The 19,624-nt window shown below is 42.4% G+C and overlaps 2 protein-coding genes across 8 annotated transcripts in view; one reads left to right on the top strand and one right to left on the bottom strand.

The window, feature by feature from the left end:
- Window positions 1-2,604, top strand: part of TCTE1 (t-complex-associated-testis-expressed 1) — a 38,541-nt gene extending 35,937 nt beyond the window's left edge. For all 3 annotated transcript variants that reach the window (XM_053304696.1, XM_053304688.1, XM_053304703.1), the window contains one exon: window positions 2,339-2,604. In XM_053304696.1, the coding sequence (XP_053160671.1) occupies window positions 2,339-2,542 (204 nt within the window). In that variant the 3' untranslated portion in view covers window positions 2,543-2,604. The remainder of the gene's footprint in view (window positions 1-2,338) is intronic.
- A 5,800-nt stretch (window positions 2,605-8,404) lies between these two features.
- TMEM151B (transmembrane protein 151B) overlaps window positions 8,405-19,624 on the bottom strand; it is a 47,077-nt gene continuing 35,857 nt past the window's right edge. For 4 of the 5 annotated variants that reach the window (XM_053304651.1, XM_053304668.1, XM_053304641.1 and 1 more), the window contains exon 3: window positions 8,405-15,636. The gene's annotated coding sequence lies outside the window, so the exon portion shown is untranslated. Of the gene's footprint in view, window positions 15,832-19,624 lie in introns of all 5 variants that reach the window. The other variant, XM_053304657.1, reaches the window with a different exon arrangement.

The following is a 19,624-nucleotide window of genomic DNA, read 5'->3' as shown; positions in this document are numbered from 1 at the left end:
GAAAATGGTCATAGCCAGATTTATTGCGGTGATGTGATTTTCCTGGGGGATGTGATTTTAAATGCTGATGTGATATGTGCTCTTGTTTGAAAATCTGTTCTCCAACCTTGCTCTACTAGACAATAGTTCCTCCTTTTATGAAGGGAACAGAAGACCTGGGGTTGGGGAATAGACAAAAGAGGACTAAGGCGAGAGAAGAAGCACATATCATCATATAGGAGAGCTGGTCTTGTGGTATCAAGCATGAATTGTCTCCTTTGCTAAGCAGAGTCCATCTTTGTTTGCATTTGAATGGGAGACTACATGTGAGTGCTATGAGATATTCTCCTTGGGGGATGGGGAAGAGCTCAGTGGAAGAGCATCTGCTTGCATACAGAAGGTCCCAGGTTCAATCTTTGGTATCTCCAGGTAGGGCTGGAAGAGACTCCCACCTGTAACCTTGGAGAGCCGCTGCCAGTCAGTGTAGACAATACTGTGCTAGATGAACCAGTGGTCTCACTTGGTATAAGGCAGTTTCCTATGTTCCAAAATGGACGTAGACTAAGAGTACTGTGACAGTGTGAGAGGGCTGAAAGGGAAGTGGTCTTTCAGGAGGTGTGGAGATGTGTTTGAAAACAGAATGTTATGGAAGAGGGTCATACTAAGAGTAGTCCTGTGAAATATCCTAGATACTTAGGGATCATAAGGGTTTAGATTAACTAGCCTACCTAAGTGATTGGGGATTTTATTTCTAAATCCATAGACTTCAGGGGAGAAGCAGGAAGACCCAGAACAGGAGATTTATAAAGGCATGTCACTCCCATGTTACAGCTGAGAGATCACCATTGATCTTGCTTCAGTGCTTCTTCCACCATTCCCGACTCACTTTTGTGGCATACTTTTAAAAGTGACTGGCAGCAGATGGATCATAATGATGTCACCTGCTTCTAATTTTTGCCATGCTAATAGTTCCTTCTGAGTGTGTCACATGCTTGTGTAGCAGCATCAGCGGTTGAGTAACAGTATACACCATGATGTGCTTTTTTGTCTCTCTCCCCTGAAGTACCAAAAATTTGTAGAATTGCGTGCCAAACCCATCTCAAGTTCCCTAAGCAAACACTTTATAATCTTCTGACACTGTAATGAGAAGGTAGGAAGATGTCACTGTCATAATGCCATTTTCATAAATGGGAACATAACACACCATCAACTGTGTGAGTATTTGTCATTAAGCAGTGGTAGGCTGCTGAATAGGTGATATCCACAAATGTCCTTGCTGTGATGAGTGTCCTCCTGCTCTCTGAGGAGCACTGCTGAAGCTCAGTGCTATAGGAATGAGTGCTGTCTTCCTTATCCTGAGCTTGAAATGCAGCAGCTGTGCTGGGTCCAAATGCCGGCAAAGCTCAGTGTGACAGTCAAGCACTACCCTCCATTTCCTGAGTCTGGAGCTGCTGAGAAGGAATGGCAGGGGGCTCATCCCTATCCCCACACTGGGCTGCAAAGGCAATCTGAGTACCTCTGAAGCTCAGAATGATGTTGGAAATAAGGCAGGATCAGCAATGACCACAAACATTGAGGGGCTGTCAAGGCTTGCCCCCTTTTGTGGACTCCAGGTGACAGGATGCATGGCACTGGCTCAGGTTTGTACTTCCTTAGCTAGCCAGGAACATGGCAGCCAGAGCTATTGGTGTCTGTAGCACCAGTGTCAGCCACTTCTGACTGTGTGAAGACAAATGCAATGTGGTTAGCTAATATCTAAACCAACACATGTTTTTCTGCTTCAGGTTAGCTCAAAACCAACGCTGTTCTGCATGTTTTCAGCGTTTTGCCCCTAGAAAGGGGGAAATCCAGCTGTTTAGGGTACCTGTTAGTTACAGCAACAATCAGTGAGGAATCAACATGCATTTCATTTTGAAACCCTACAAGAGAGCCACTTGGGGGAGGACTTGTACACAGAAAGAGCAAGTAGGGAAAGGATTAAGTGCCCCTCCCTCTTCTCTACTTCTTATTGCCCCCTCCAATGTGGATTTTGAAGAAGAAAGAACCGGGCTACCATGATACTCATCTACACATAACACATGTCATTTGGCCTTTACCATTTTAGTTTGAGATGTAGTATAAGAAGAAAATGACACAATCTTCTTTTTCATACTTCTTTGAGAGCAGGACACAAACTTACCCCTTTTTACAGTCTTCCTTAAGTATTGGTTGAGAGCCAGTCGAGAAACCATGGACTAATGTACTTCAAACCAGGGAGATTCCTATTACTACAACTATGAGTAATTATATACCGCTTTCCAACAAAACTTCTGTTTTTGCCTATGTTTGGTGTTCAGCCCAGTTGTTGTATTGATTTCAGGATGGAGGGAAGCAGCTGCTGGAAGGCATGACTGATAACAGGACGGTGGTGGAATTTGACCTGAGGCTAGCAGAAGTGGGACAAGAGAGTGAGTACCTTATTAACCAGGCCATAAAGAGCAATCGGGAATTAGCGCGTCTGAAGAGCCTTCAGCACCCAAGCACTACACCTGGCCCAAACCTTCTTGAAGTAAAGCAAAACTAACGTTCTCAGTGGTTTTTTGTTTTCACCTTCACCACCTTTAATTAAATATCTATTTTGAGCTACATTCTTGTCAGAAGGTATCCTTTCTTTTCTTCAGCTGGGCTGGGTTCTATAGGTTTCATTTTAGATAGGCCAGTCTGCTATTCTGGGAACTGAACATAATGCCACTGTAATATCATGGTATAAAAGATATATGAAGCTGATGAATTATAAGACAGGAATACAGATCTGCTAAACCTCTTCAGAAATGGGGTTCTTTTCTTATCATTTGGCAGCACCATCAGCATGTGGATGGGCAATTGGACATCAGCATAAATCAAGACACAATAGTGGATGTAACAAATGGGTTTAGAGAGGATAGGTGCATAGAGGTCTGGGAGGACAAAAGCTGAGCTCAGAAGCTGAGCAAAGGGTAATTAAGACATATCAAGCCAGATGGGAGTCATATGTATGGTAAGATTTAGACATTGCTGTGTCCTTGCATACAAGCAAGCTTAGAGAGATATGTAACCTAGAGATATATTTGGCTATAGTATAAATATAGAGCAGGGCAACGTAGTATAGAGAATATATAAGGGCCAAGCTAGGGGACGGTCAGGAAAAAACATTGGCCGACATGATGTGCAGCATTACAAAGCCACTGCACACGTACCTTGTTTTATTGGTACACCAGAGCTCTGTCTCTATGTGGTTTAACAGCAACAGTGTTGGGGCTGCTGTAAACTCATAAGGCAGGCCCAATGCTGTGGAGAATGTTCAGTTGTGCAAGCAGTGCTGCTGCCGTTCCCATTGTCATGAATGGAAGAAACTGTGGCAGCACTGCTTGCAGAACTATATGTTCTCTACAGTGTCAGGTTTGCCTTACGAGTACACAGCAACCCCATCATAGTGTGCAGCATCTCTGTAAAGTTGCACATCATGCTGGCCACTGAGATGGATGGATTCATTAATTTAAAACATCCATAGCCTACCTTTTCCTGCAGACTCAAGATGGCTAACAAACACTGAAAGAATGCAACAATTTAAAAAGCACACACAGAGCAATGGCAGCCATCATAAAAACAACATACAAACCACATAAGTAGCAGAAAAGGAAAAAAACAATAACAATTAAAATGGGGAGGGCTTGCTAAAATAGAAATGTCTTCAGATTCTTTTAAAAAATTGTCAGGAAAGGCGTCATCCAATGATTAGGTGGCAAGGAGTTTTGGAGAGAAGGAGCTATTGCTCACTAATTTCAATCAGTCAAGCTTTAGAAGGTGGCAGGATGTGCAAGAGAGCTTCTCTGAAAGATGAGGGCAGGCAGACTGAAGTGGGTAAATGCAGCCTAGGCCACAGCAGACACCTTGACATCCAGAAGTAAGGTTGGGTCCAGGAGTTACTCCCAGGCTGCAAACCTGTTCTTTCAAGTGCAACCACACCCAGAGGAGGGAAATAACTCAACCCTGGATCAGTGGGCCTCTTGACCAAGAGCACCATTTTGCAATGGCTGCAATCCTTTCTCACAGGTAGGTAGGTTCCAGAAGGTGGTGGTGGACTTCTGCTCAATCTTGTGGCCATTCGCCTATGCTGTCCCACAGGGTTCCCTCTTCTCCCCTCCCCCATCCTTTTTAATACCTACACTAAACCTTTAGAAGAGGTTATCCAGGGCTTTGGTGAGGATTATGATACCCAGTTGTCCCTTGCTTTATCCCCTCCTCCTGTCACTGGAGGGCTACAGAAAATGTAAACCAATTACTCATATAATAACTTTCTACATCTTCATCAAGTACTTCATCCAGATAAGGGCCCCCTTAGACAATTTGTTTGCCCCACCTGCCCCCCAATTTATGTTTCTGAAATCCAGCATATGAGACACAGCTCACCTACTCAGAAATGCAATGCTCCTCTCGATTCCCCCCCCTCTAGTGACACTACTGGAGAAGCAGTATTAGGACAGAAAAAGTGCCTTCCTCATCACAGGAAATGAGAAGTAAAGACTATAAAATACTATAAAAGAATATAAAAAGAGTGATTTTCAGTTGGAAGCAGGGAACATCTTAGGGCCAACTTTGATCTGATGGCAGCAAACCTGTGTGCAGAACTGGGTCTACTGCCAAATCCTAGTAAAATGTTGGGGTGGGGGCAATTTAAAAGGCAGCATGGGTGGGCAAAAGGAAGAGCTGAATTCTCCCCCATTTGTGCTCACTCCCTTTTAAGCAGCCCCCCCTCCCCCGAATGGGGCTCTGAGTTAGGAAGTAACACCTGCCAGGAGAAAAAGTTTTTAAAACTTGGGATGGAAAAGCACAAATTGCAAGAGAGGGTCAGCTCCTCCCCCACCATGCTGCATTTTGAATCCCCTGCCCCACCACTTCATAGGGAATCCTCTGGTGGGGCTTGGGGTCCTGCTGCCTTCACACAGAGTTGTGCTCTCAGTCTGGCCAGGCCTTGACATTGCTAGGAGCTGTCCATTTGACCCTGAAACTGATGGTGCTCACTCCAGCAGCTCTAAGGCCTATTGCAAGCCTAAGATGCAGACTGCAGGGTCCCATCACAGAACCACACTCAGCTTGTACCCTGCTTTAGCTTGTAACATCAATCCTGCCCCTTCCCCACTCTATAAAGCTGAGGTGGGGAATGTGCAGTGCACATGATATAGATAACTTTCAGAGTTTAGGGTGGGGAGACGTGGGAAACACACAGATGTCCTAGATCAGTCATAGGACATAGATGATGTCTAGGTACAAATGTCCTAGATCATACTTGCATGTTCATCTAAGGTATTATTCCAGATATGTGCCAGAGCGGGTTTCCCCCCCTATCCACACAAGTTTGTAGAAGTATAAACAGTTTTGACATGTTCTCAGTTAACACATAATGCTACACAAATGAACCACTCCTCTAAACCTTGTGACTCTCAAGATGTCCTTGCTTTTGCATGCATTTCTGAAATGTGAGTTATTGTGAAGCCAGTGATTGGATCTGCAATGACTTAAATGGCTTCCTGGATGCAATTTGCTTTTGAATTTAAGCATCAACACATTCTACGACCCAGTTATGTCTCCTGCTGTGTTGTCTTGGCATTTTTTTCCCTTAGTAATATGGTCAAGTAGAGATCATTAGGGGGAGTGCAGGCAACACCCTTGCCAGTGACAGTTGTCATCTGCTATAGGAAGAATTTCATGTTCAGCAACGAACACACACATCCCCATCTGACCTAAAAAATGTGCTGCTCCCCCACACCCCTCAAGCTTTCTGCAGTGCTGAAAGAACCAAAAATCATGTAGCAGATTAAACAGGAAAATAAGGAAGAACAGAAACTGTTTCTCCAACAGTAGTCACACAGCAATAAAGTATTCTAGAAGTGTAGCAGGTACATTATTGCTTATATAATCTGGAATTCTGTTGAGCATTCGCCCAAACCAACCCTAATTTTCATAGGAAGAGATTTTGTCCACTGTTCCCAACAATATGACCCTAGTTCTTCATTCCTTTGAGCATGCTTGGCCTTTACATACTACAATTGCTATTTATTAGCTCTACCATGGTAAGAACTTTCAAAATGCTATTATTTGGAGGACTAAAATTCAGCAGACGAAGGCTGTAATCCTGTGCAGTTACCTGTAAGTTTTATTGGCCTCAGTGGAACTTACTTATGAGTAAATGTGCACAAATTGTATTGTTAACCTTGGAAGAGGATTTTGGCGCCCCCTTCTATAGTTATTAACTCAGATGCTCAGTAATGATTTTGGTGTCACATTTTTAAATGATTTCATTCCATGTGTAGGACCATGTCTCCACTCATTACTGATCTGCATTTATTGTAAGCATATTTGATTCTGGTATCTATTGATGGTGAAATATGCAAAAAATGTTACATTATTGTCATTTTTGAGGCTCATCCAGCACAAAAAAAAAAATTCAATATTTTATATACCTGCCCAGTTTACTGAGTAGGATCTAATTTTGGTCATGCAAAGTATTTAAATTTATTCCCTGTTTTCTTCCATAGAATCCAAGAGGCTTAAAAGATATAAAATATACTAGCTTAACCCACGCAGAGCATCTGCACACTAGTATTTGATTGCTCTCCTCACCCCCTGCCACAGCCCCCCTCACCTCAGAGATCGCTCCAACTTCACCTGAGCCGCACTCTTGCTCCTCATCCTCCATCCCCCTCACCCTCTTGGTCATGGCTGCAGCATTGCTGGTGCCTATTGGCCAAGCTGCAGCCCCCTATCCCCAGAGACCTCCTCACCATCACCCAATCCCCACTCCTCCTCCTCCTCACAGGAGGAGCAGCAGCAGTGGTTGAGCAGGCCCTTCCTTGCTGCTGCCACCGCCATGGTTGCTTGTTCCCCTCAGGTCGTTGACAGGCCCGGGCCCATCCCTTGCCTGCGCCAATGGCCTCGGTAGCCTCAAACAGCAGCAGTGGTTGACTAGGGTCTTTCCTTCCTGCCAATAGGCACCGCCATGGCTGCTCGTTCCTCTCAGGCCACTGGCAGGCTCGGGTCCATCCCTCACCTTTCCTTCTTTCTCTCTTCCCCTTCCTTCTTTTTCTCTCTCTCCTCTACTCACTCTTTCCCTGTCTTTCTTCCTCTCCCTTCTCTCTCTCTCCCCGCTTTCCTGAGTTAACTGATCATGCCCATCTCGTTTCCTCATCTAATTCACACAACAACAGCCTCCTTTTCCTGAAGGGGCTCTTTCCTCCTTCACAACCCATCTCTTCGCAGACCCCTGCCCACTATACTTATATATATTCCTCTCCTCTACAATCAAGAACATCTTCCAACCAGTAACAGTTGCATTCCAACTGACCTTAACCATCACAGGCTCCTCCTCCCTATCTGCATATGGAATCCCCACTGCCCAATCACCATGGTGCTTCTGCTCGCAAATTCGAGAGTTGCCATGCATGGGATTAGCGATGGGTACGCCTTAGAGAATTATATATAGAGATTGGATGAACTATACATAATGGCCTTTCCACTTTTACAAATACGTTCCTGAGGACTTGCAATCCTCAGGAACATATTTCTACAAGTGAATGAATGAATGAATTTATTATTACAGTCAGTGAGCAGCAACCAAAAATTAAAATGGAAAATAAAATTAAAGTAAGAAAAAATCAAAAATAGGACTGAGTAATAGAATATCACTTTTATGTGGACTTCTAGGTAAAGGAAGTGGTAAGCCATTAAGAATGCCTCTGACCATGCATCATTTGTGTCAGCTCATGAAGGATATTATCAAAGGCTACTCCTAGAAGCCATAAATATTCTGATAGCATTTTAATATGGCCAAGCCATTTAACACTCCTCTCTTAATTTTATTCTTCCAACCTGAATCTAACTAGCCATTATGGGTGCATTTGGGTACATTTTCAAACAGAACTCACCATGTTCCCCACCCGCACCCACCCCCTTCTATGGAGTGAAGGCTAGCATCCCTTGGCCTTCAGATCACAAGACAGATGTACTTACCAGCAGTTCTTGCACTTTACTCCATGCTTCTGGAGGGCTGTATGCCTCTTTTTTGGTAATTCTTCAAAGCAATTCTTCAAACCAATTTGTACATTTAAATAATCAAAAGTTCAATCTTGTCTTTTTTTTTTTTTAATGGAATCGATTTATAAGACATTGCAAGACTGCTCCAGAAAGGGAGGTGGTGGTTGTAATTGTACAAGTGCCAGCCAATCAGTGCTATGCACAACTAACTGCTATTGTAAATGAGAAAAACCAGTTTTCCTCAAGCTTGTCTCTGCAGAAGACTTAGCATGTATGATAAGAACATAGTGCATTTTCAGAGCACAGTGACTCCTTTTTTAATGTGTGGTGATATGTACCCTACACTGAAAGTCAGACATGTGCATATCAGACAACATGAATTATCTGGAACTTTTATTACACCAATTTGGTTTACAATCTTTGTACTTTGATATTTCCAACAAAAAGGCAACATTGTGATATACTGTTTGTACATACATACAGAGAGATAGACGAACAGAGCTAGATCATACTGACATATTGAAAAGTAAAAACTGTTCTCAGTGCTCACGGAAAAGGTTTGTCAGAATTGGATAGATCCCCACCATTTCTTCATTCTGAGTGATGGATTGAAACGTCCATCTGTGGCTCTGCTGCTTGCATGCCCTTGACCAATGGGGCTTTTAGCTGCTTGATGTCATGGCCATAATAGATCAGAAAGGATACGTGTGTGAGGTTCTCTCAGATGGCAGCTGCAGCTATGTTAGAGGTGTTGACAGCATCACCTCACAGTCCTTACAAACCTGTGAGTTTGCTCCCTTCCTAACTCAGGCGTGGATGCTCCAGTGGCTTGAACTACAGAGAGTTGCCCCAACATGAGAAATATGCCAATGGCAGCAGCTACAAAATATCCCCCTGAGACACATCTAGAACATCAGATATTTACCATCAACCACTTAGTTCTTGATGCTGAGGCAGACTGGCTTATTGAAGTTACAAAATCATTTATTACTTAAATTACACACCTGAAGTAAGAGGAAATATTTTTGTCACTCAGGAAAAGGCCCAAGACCCTGAGCCAGTCAAGCAAGGTAAGCACAGCTCCTTGCAATGCAGATGAGGCCTGATAGCTCAAGGTTGGATTTAATCTGCAAATGAATGAGTTTGACACTCACAGAGCAACCTGCCTGTAGAGTGAAGAAAAGCAAAAATAAATTTGGGATAATTATGGGATTTTAAAATGTGCGGAAAAATAACTGGCAAGCAAATGAGGTGTGTGTTCATTCAGTGAAGATCTAAGCGCTATAGGACTACAGGGCTGTAGAGTTTTCTGTGACTGTCCTTTTCAGAGTATGTGCTCCAGATGGATGTGACAGAAAGACATCTGGCCAAATCCTCTAAGCCCCCTCCCAGTACTAAGACCACTTGGAGCTGATGTTCTGTCACATACATTTATCTACCACAGAGAACCTACATGTTAAGATGGCAAGTGGGCAGGAGTCATGAAGGAAACCTTGCTTTGACTGTACTTTTTAGCAGGTGATAGTACTGTTACTGACCTATCTCTTGTCGTCATAAAATAAAAATATGTTTTGTCCTATGACTGGAGGACAGCCTTGAGCCTGGGTTCAAGTTTCTGCTCAGCCACAGACTCATTAATGCACACCAGAGAAATTATGATCTGCCTGAGTTGCTCCATCTGTAAAATAGAAATAGTACAAAACTCACGCAGGGTTACTGGAGGCATTTATTTAGATGTATAGCCTAGTTTGATTTGAAGGCTCAGGTTGAGTATTGGTTTAAAGGTTTAAAAATTATGGTTTAAAAAGAATTAACTGGCATACAAGCGATGCAATACACATGGTGGATCTGCGACTATATTAAAAAGAATACAGTTACCATTTAACCTTCAATATATGTCATGAAAGAAAACTATTGTTGTTATAATGGGGTATTTATGTTTCTCACTCTGTTTTACTTTATCTATAAATGGCTGCTGTTATCACAAACATGGAGAAACTGTTAAGAGATATCACAAAATGGCTGAGACAATTCAAATGTTTTCCAGTGGTTGGAAGGATTTTGTGATGCTAAGAAAGCATTTTGTGGGTCTCATCAAAAGCTGAAAATACAGGCCACCTATCCAAATAGCATTTCTGCTCTGTGCTCCTGATCCTTCTATGTGTGATCTATCCAGTAGAACAAAGCAGGATGAACCATCAGATCTACCATCTTTCTCTGCAAGGGATGGTTTAATGAGAAGTGGCTTACAGACTTTTGAACTCTGGAGAATGAAATCAGGGCAGGAAGCAGATTCCTTACATTTGATTCTACTGCTTTGAAAATCTGGGGCCAGACAAAACTGCAAGCTCTGCTTCTGCTGTTCTAAACTGAATGCATGCAACCCACAAGGCATTTCTGCATCTTGGCTACTTATCTTTTCCTATAAGCAACACAAACATTGATTTTGGAAGTGCAAAGTTGGGGAAGTTAAGAGAGTTTCTGCTCACATTACAGTTTAATGGCACTTTCCCAGAGTACATTAGCTGTACATTGCGGGCAATTGCTTTTTGTCCCCATATTATGCTAGAGAAGGATTACAGATACCACGTAGTATATTCCAGCTACCTAAAGAATGGTGGTTTAAGGACTGCGCAGTCCCCCGTCATTCCAAGCAAGATGCACACACACTGCAGCATTCTACTCAGATGCATGCAGGTGCTAGTCATGGAGCTGTACCTACTAAGTACAGTGTCGTCACTGTTCCGATGCTGCTTCCATAATGAAAACAGCATTGAAACAGCGATGGCGCTGTGCATAGTAGACATGAAGGCACCCTGCCTCTGCAACCAGCACCTGCGTGCTTTTTAGTAGAACATTGCAACTTGTAGAATGCATATGCAGTGCATCTCACTTAGAACAACGGGAGGACTGTGCAACATAATAAAGCATAATATGAGCACAACTTCTGATAACAGTAAACTAATTTTAATCCAGTGCTAGCTATTAGATTGTGGAATAGCAAGCTTTACCTACGAAACTCTACATATGACTCTTTGTATCCTTCAGCATCTCTTCCCTGACTCCACCATGATGCTTGTTTTACATACAGAAAAGCGTGTGAAGCCACATTTTTGCTTCTTCAACACAAGTGCACTGATACACCTTTGCGTGTGTCTAGCTTGCTAGAGGGATGACACAGAGTAGCAGTCATAGGGAGGTGAAAAAGACAAGTGTCCTATTATGTTTATTTGCTCTCCTACAGACAGCAGACCTGTCAGTCATTTCCATGGTAACAAAAAGTAGGAGAAAGCTGCTTCTGCATTTAAATTAATTTGTTGAATTAATGTAATACTCATAAGGTCCACGAGGACTATTTTTTTGTATAGGCAAATTTTTGTGGGAATTGCTCTCAGCTCCTGATCCCAAATTCTCTCTTCGGTTACATATATACTCACACACATTCCCTTTCTCTCCTACCAATACCACCAACCTTTCAGCCCACAACTTTTCTATATCAATGTGTCTCAGACTGGACATGCTTGTTTTGTCATATCTTTCCTTAGGAGGACAAAGCCCTGCAACAAAAGTAAAACAGCCCCACCTTATTTTTAAATGCCCTGTGACATGTGGTAGCATCATGGAAGGACTCTCTGCAGTTGAGGTGTTCTGCAACGTTATGCTACCACTAGCAAAAACTGAACCTTCTCAGGAACTCATATGAACTTGTGCCACATATGATTTAACTAGAATTAATGCACTGGAATTAACTAGTGCACCTTGTTGGGCTACTGCTAGTGGAAGAAGGCGCTTTGTAGGAACATGTATGAACTTGTGCAAAAGGGTGCGCAATTGTTGTGTAACAATTAGCTGGTGTGCCATGTCATGCTAGGAAGAGTGCAACATCTTCCCCTCGTGCAAGAATGAGTTTGCACAGCGGCTACTTCCTTCACACAAAAACCTTCCACTAGGTCTTTCAGCTAGCACAACAACATTTATGCTAAAGCAAGACTAGTCTGGACGCTGCCGACAGTGTGTTATCAAAAACTTCTACATGACTTCAAAACATTCAGTGTGCTGTATGAACTTAATTTTGCTCATCTGGTCATGAGCTGTCTAGAAATACCTCTTTCAAAGTACACATTCACACACCAAACTCATCGGGGAGAGATTTAAAGCCAGTATAAAGCCCTTCCCATTGAGGATAGGCAAGAGCAAGGGCCAAGCAGAGCACCAGCAAATTTCTGTGAATGCTTCAATCAGATTGGTTGCAATGTGGTGAGCTAAGGGGGAGCTTCAGTCAGGTCCTGCCAGAGGCCTGCCAATGCCATCCTCTCTGCTCCTGATGGATTATCCCCTTTAGAGGTACTAGGACAATGTAGTCATTAGAGACAAGTGGCTGAGGACCCTATGAAATTTGTGGGGGTGGGGGTGTGAACTAGGAAAAACCCCTCACTGCCTCCCTCCCTCAGGATGCTGTCTCTAAAACCAATGCCACACCCACCCACACACCTGTTTGTGGGGGTAGGGAAGGGGTGTTTTAGCCTTCTTTTAGCCCTAAGTTGATAGTTTGGAGAAGGGATTTTGGCGGCTCAGAGACATCACATCCTTACTCTCTGCCCTGCTTCAGGAGAAAAGGGAGGACTCTGGTTTCAATTGTCTGCAAAGCAGCCTTTAGGGACAGTGAGTAGTAGCTTCTTGCATTGGCTGAGAAAAACAGGCCCCTTGTGCTGCCCTCTGCCGCCACAAGTATTTATCAGTGGTGGCAAGAAGTATTAATGTGGTATCCACAAGTACAACCAGTTTGGAAGGTTTGGAGGTCGTTTCAACCCAATATTTTTCTGCATAGGTAGTGGGGTTTATCCTCTCTCCTACCCTGCCCTTCTGCCTTCAGTTGGGTTCCCAGCACATCTACACGTGGAGTCCCAAAAGCTTATATAACAGAAGGTACATTGATTACACCCTAGGCCCCCTTCTAGCCCCCTGGAAGACATGGTGAAGTTACTTTTACATCACCTCACCCTTAGACAAGCAAAATGTCCTTTTCAGAATACCCGGCTGCCTCACTCCTCCTTTACTTTATGAAATGCATAATCTTTGTGTATTTTACATGACATGCTGCCTGATGGCCACAAGGAAAACATGGCTTTGTCCATCTGAAACCCATCACCTTACCAGTGGACAGCTACTCCTAGCTGGAAAAAGTGCTCACTGGAGTCATTCAACTGGCTATAAAACAACCACCCTTCTCAGAAGGCCAAAGTGTTATGTGTATTATGGGGTACAGCTAAAAGGATGCCAGGTACAGTTGTTCGTTAGCATCGCCATCTGAAGCAAACTTTTCTCTCACAACATGAGAAATAAATAAAATATAAAGCAATGACAAATCAGAGAATGGACAAAGCCAACCTCAAGACAAGCCATGGCAAGGGAGAACTGATTATATGGCTTCTGAAGTAGCTCATAAAACTGCAGGCTGAAATGACTACAGTTCCCAGCAGGCAATGCTTTATCTTAACAAGAAATGAAAAGGTCTGCTATGTGAACTATGCACCAAATGGTCAAACAACCCTAAACTGTGCCCTCTGAACAAACCAAATAAATGAAGTAGATTGGCATCTATTTAGTGAATTTATATGTAATTCTGCTACCAGAACTGCAGAGACTGGCATTTATTTACTAAATGTGTACGTAATTCTGCTACCAGAATTGTGGTATACTATTGCTATTGATATGGACTGGCAAAAGCAAGGAGAGAAGGGTGTAGATGACGACAGAAATTGTGGCATGATAAGGACAGGGGACAATAACTCTGGAATATGGAATGGAAGCTGCTCGGGGCACTGAAGTGCCACAACCTGATCAACAGAATCCCAAACCAGATCCTTTCCAAGATTTCACCATACACTGCCTATGCATTTACAAGCCATTCTTCGCCACAACCATGAGGGACAAAAGCTTTTGTTTGTTTTAAAGAAAGCCGATTGTCACAATTCCATATTCTATGTCCAACACTGAATATTTGAAATTCATATATAGATAATAGATTCTACATTCGTACAATGATTTTACAGATGCATAGATACAATCCAGATTATAATTTCTTTGTCATTGTCCTAGCATAACTGAATTTTTAAAAGCAAAGTGGTTTGGTTTTGGATTCTGGCAAGTAAACCATTATTCTACAACATTAGATTCAGGAATGTATAGCTCCACTAACATATCAAACATCTTATGGCACCACCCCTGCAGCAAATGTAAAACTGTAGAACTATCCCCTATGTAAGCCTTGATGCTTACTACATCCTTACCAAAACCACTAGCAGCATTTTTGTTCATGGAAATGAACAGATGCAGCGAAAGAAATAGCTGGCTATGAATATGTAAACTCAGTGCTTCAAGACCTCGCACCAAGGCGCAAGATGATTATTTTTTATCCACTGTGTCTGTGGATCTTTTATCCTCTGAAAATTCCCAGATAAATTTGGGTATACATGTCTACTCTGCATTGCAACACCCATATGAAATGCCTCCAAGATAGCAATTTTAAATTGCTGTGTTTTGTTTTCCCTAAATGTTGAGACTTTGAAATTCAATTGAGCTGAACAAAACATTCCAAAAGCTGTTTTCTATTAAATCTTTTAAATAAGAAAGTAATATTTTTGAGGAATTTGTTCCATCCTGAAAACGTATTTCATTTTTTCTTACTTTGTTTTATATTTAATGCGTATATATTTATGTTTCTGAGCAGGTTTTCCATCCAGCTCTGATGGAAAAGCCATGAAAGACAGATTTATAGAACCATGAAAGACAGATATGGAAAAGCTCCTTTTACATCAGTCACACACAACTTATTATGCATTTTCCCACAGCACTAGTGAAGCATTGTTGCTTAGTGAGAGAGAAAAGCAAGCCACAAAAATCGTATCATATTACTTGGAGGGGAACGAATACACTTTTTATCACCTGCTCCTATGCATATGTCTTCCTTGCCTCTGGAGATTCATTAGTGCGTCTAGGCCTCATTTTTAAAAATAAGCATTTTTCACCTTGATTGATTAATGGGATGCTGTCCAACATCAGGACTCATTTTCTATCATCTGACAGTGCTGCTAGGGAATACTCAAACCATGTGACTAATACAGATACTAAATCATCCAGACACATTCCAGCTATATTTCCCCCCAATAACTGAATAGCTAGGATTGCACTAGAAGTAGCCCATACTGAAGAAAACAGAAAGATTTCCCAAGTGAAAGTTTGAGGGCTCTTTCCTTCACTTTGTTTTACAAACCAGCTTAGAAAAATAAAATCACAGTGGGAACTCTGAAAAATTCCGAAAGTCTCTAGAATGTGTGGTGCTTCAAGAAGGGTGTTTGTTCCCATAAATTTAGAGTGGACATTTAAAGGAAAGGGAAATGCAAGACGTTGTGTTTGTAACTGGTGCGTTTGTTAAAGTGGCACCCCACTGAACAGCAACATGGAGTCACAGATTTTCAGCAGTTCCTGGAAGTATTGTATAGGTGGGTAAATTATGATGAAGTTTTGCTGGAAGAAACCATTACTGATTGCAGAAAGATTTTCTCTGTGAGACTCCATAATGAAGCAGCTCCAACATGACAAGGTGAGCTGAGGAAAATAAGAGAAAGCTATGAGAAACAGTAATTCCTCTAGATTTTTCTCAGATCTTGAACTATGAGAAACCACATCCTGGCTAGGAAGACATCCTTCAGCGATGCTTTGAACTGGGGGTGATAGATTTCAAAACTGTTTTCTTTCTGAAAGTGCTGAGAAGATTAAACCCTTGGGAACCGCACACCTCTTCTGGTGGTGACCATAATTTCATTACGAAGGAAGGAAAAACAGAACGGGCTGGTCAAAGGGATGATAGTCTTTCCAAAGTCTATTGCTTGAAGGGCAACTGGATGATTGAATGCAACTGAGGGTTGAAACAGATAACCTGGAAACACACAATAACCACATAATCCCCCCACACACACTTGGCATTGGTAACTGCATGGAAACATAGCTGTAGCCTCCAACCACAAAAGAAGCCCAATATTAGTATCATGGCTCCCTGCATCTACTATGGTGATACAGCAATAATGGCATTACCTATATGGGTCAGAGGATACAAATAGCTACCAGCTCTCAGAGCTAAATTTTCAGATAGATACTACATGGTTCCTGGTCATCTGTCTCCACCAAAATATAGCAATATTCCAGTGTTAAGCCCATGAGTTTTACTAATATGGTAAAATACCAGTTCACATGGAGGTAACAATGCTTACACTGTCACTTCTCAGGGTAAGCAGAACAACATGAAGATCCAACAAACAACCTCTTACTTAGCATGCACAAAAAATCAAACCCTCACTTGGGGCCAGTTCAGATGAGCAATAGCTCCTATACACAATTATTTTGGGGCCACAGCGATAATGCACCCACCCAACATCACTAAAGGACATGTCAATGAGATATTGGCACATCCTTTAATCACAACGGATGTTCTTCCAAATCAACCCTCTACATATGCTTAAGCAGGGTTTTGTAGCACATGTAGAGGGATAATTCCAATGAACATGCCCACCCACATGCAATTAAAGAATGTGCCAAGACTGCATCAGCACATGCTTTAGTGATGTTGAGGCAGGCACATTCTCACCGAGGCCCCTATGGGATTGCGTGTAAGGGCCACTGTTCATCTGAACAGGCCTTTGACTTTCAAAAGTGCTGTTATTTCATTTGAGATTAGTAATGCCTATTAAAGAAACAGTAGCAATTCTATGAGGCTGTTCTAATTATCAGCCAAAACTGGGCTAAGAAAGCCAAGCCCAGTCTCGGCTGATTGTCAGAACCAGCTCCCAGCAGCAAACTTGCCTCCGGAGCCTGCCTTTTAGATGAGGTTAAGGGAGCAAGCACTCCCTTAGCCCAATGTTTTGGATTGTCTGCTCGGAGACTGCAGGGCTCCTGGCCGGTGTCGGGAGAATCCCCATAATGCACCATGCACTCATGCAGTCCATCATGGGAGTTCTGGGGGCCTCACGGCCCCCAAACCTTCCTGCTGCCAGCAACAGCCAGCAGTCGTCTGAGCGGGCAATCCACCCACCCAGCAAAGTGACTGAGATCGCCTGTGGGGGAGGTAAGCTTTTTGAAGCTTCCTCCCCTGCCCCTTCAAGCCCTTTCTCACGGATCACAAGAAAGGGCTCTATAAATAATTAATACCCAAACTATGCATATTTTTAATAGTATGCACCTTTGTAAATCAAGTTTCAAAGGTATCACAGGTATTTTCCTGAAAATGTTATGGATCTATTTTAGCAGCACACAGCAGAAATTAAAAGGTTACAAATGTTTATTATGCCTTATGATTTAGGGCTATGTGTAGTTCTGGAAGAATGAATTCTGTCCTGCAATTATTCCTGCAAGTCTTTTATATATACCATAAAACAAATGTATACAGTAGCAGGTGCTGCTTAGCTACTGATGGGACCATAGTTCAATAGAAAAGCACATGCTTTACATGCAGATTGTCCCAAATTTAATCCCTGGCATCTCCAAATAGGGCTAAAAAAGACCCCTGTCTGAAAACCCTAGAGAGCCACTGCCAGTCCAGCTAGATAATACTGACCTAGACAGACCAATGTTCTGGCTCAGTATATGGCAGCTTCCTATACAGCTGTAAATATTGGCTGGAGAAGAATGAAAAAGCTACCTCGGATGGTAATACCAGAAGTCAAGGTTATTCTTTCACAACTTGGATGATCATTCAGTAGATAATTCAGTGTTTTACCATCATTTTCTTAAAGCTAGACAAGTGGCACTAGCCCAACTCCAGGCTTTCTAACCAGCTGGTTGAGACTCTTCTCATTCATTCTTTTAGGACTGAGACAATTTTCCACCCCTGAAGCTTGGACCATTTCCAGCTAAGGTAACAAAGGGAGGGGAGATGAGTAGCAACATCATGGATGGAGGTCTCCAAAAACTTGACCAATGAGAACCAAGCCACCCAGGCTGGAGAAACTGGACATGCCTGACCTATAAGATTAAAGCCAGTCTCAGCAGGTTAACTTCTTTTCAGTAATGCCATATATAACTGCAAATCCATAACAGATGGCCTAGTTTTCCCCAGGAAAAACCCACTGTCAATTTGATTTCAAGTTTGGTCTAGCTAAATCTGTCCTTTAAACCTTTTGAACTTATTTTGGATCAAATATGCACAGGATTGCACTGTAAGGGTGAAATACTAAGTGCAAGTACTAAAAAGTAAGTCCCATTAAACTTAGTGGAACGTACTAGTGATTAACGTACTAATGACTCCCCTGCTAACTTGGCAAAGAGGCACCTTTTTAACATGGTGATTCTCTTTATTTAGCAGGGGGAGAGTAACTGGCCCTATCCACCCCCAGCATAGTACCTCCAGTGACAGTTGCTGGTGTCTCTTATGTTTCTTTTTAGATTGTGAGCCCTTTGGGGACAGGGAGCCATCTTATTTATTTATTATTTCTCTGTGTAAACCACTTTGGAAACTTTTGTTGAAAAGCAGTATATCAGTATTTGTTGTTGCTGTTAAAGGTGCTTAATATCCAACAATCCAGATTAGTGCCTATTAGCTGACTTTAAAACAAGTTTCTAATGGTGATGGTTGTAAAGACATAATCATGAAACACAAATCTAAATGGGACTTTCTACGGTCTGAAGGTTTCCCACATGCATTATTCTTACAATATACTGGCAGACATTCAGTCGAAGAGTGGTGCACAGGAAACACAATCTCCCCTTCCCTCTGAAGCTGCCTGTGTCTCCCAGAAATATGTCCCAAGGATCCCAACCTTCAGGGACATACTTTTGTAAAGCACTGGCAGCTGCAGAGGGAAGGGGGAATAACTGAAAACTGTTCCTCCTTTACGCGCCTGAGCAGAAGCACTCCTTACACTCCTCTTAGTCTAGATGTTAGCAATTATGATTTTGGAAACCTGGCTCCTGGAATCATTGGGGGGAAATGAGGAAAACTGATGCTATTTCTGCTAAATCACAATAGGAATTGGAGCCAGCATGAGAATGTATGTAACTGATGGGAACATAGGAAGCTGCCATATACTGAGTCAGACCATAGGTCCATCTCACTCTGTATTGTCTACACAGACTGGCAGCAGCTTCTCCAATGTTGCAGGCAGGAATCTTTCTTGGAGATACCAGGGAAGGAACTTGGAACTTTCTGCTCTTCCCAGAGCAGCTCCATCCCCTAAGGGAAATATCTTACAGTGCTCACATATCAAGTCTCCCATTCATATGCAACCAGGGTGGACCCTGCTTAGCTAAGGGGACAAGTCATGCTTGCTACCACCAGACCAGCTCTCCTCTCCTGGGAAAAGAATGGGCCCCCAAAGAATTTTGAATTCTAGGTACAAAACCAATGCAGTTATCCTCTCTATATTAGCTTGAATGTGTAGAATGTTTTATTGGTTTGATGTGAACTACAGTATCTTGGGTCTCCTAGGGTAGAAAGTAAAATTAGAAATTTCAAAGTGAATATGGATAAGATTTTAACAGCAATACTAGCTGTTAATACTAATACTAGCAATACTAATACTAGCAATAGGGTACTATTCAATGA

Source organism: Hemicordylus capensis, chromosome 1, assembly GCF_027244095.1.
Source record: "Hemicordylus capensis ecotype Gifberg chromosome 1, rHemCap1.1.pri, whole genome shotgun sequence".
Classification (NCBI taxonomy): domain Eukaryota; kingdom Metazoa; phylum Chordata; class Lepidosauria; order Squamata; family Cordylidae; genus Hemicordylus; species Hemicordylus capensis.
The sequence above is the reverse complement of the archived record's forward strand: the minus strand, read 5'-3'. Positions and strand labels throughout refer to the sequence as shown.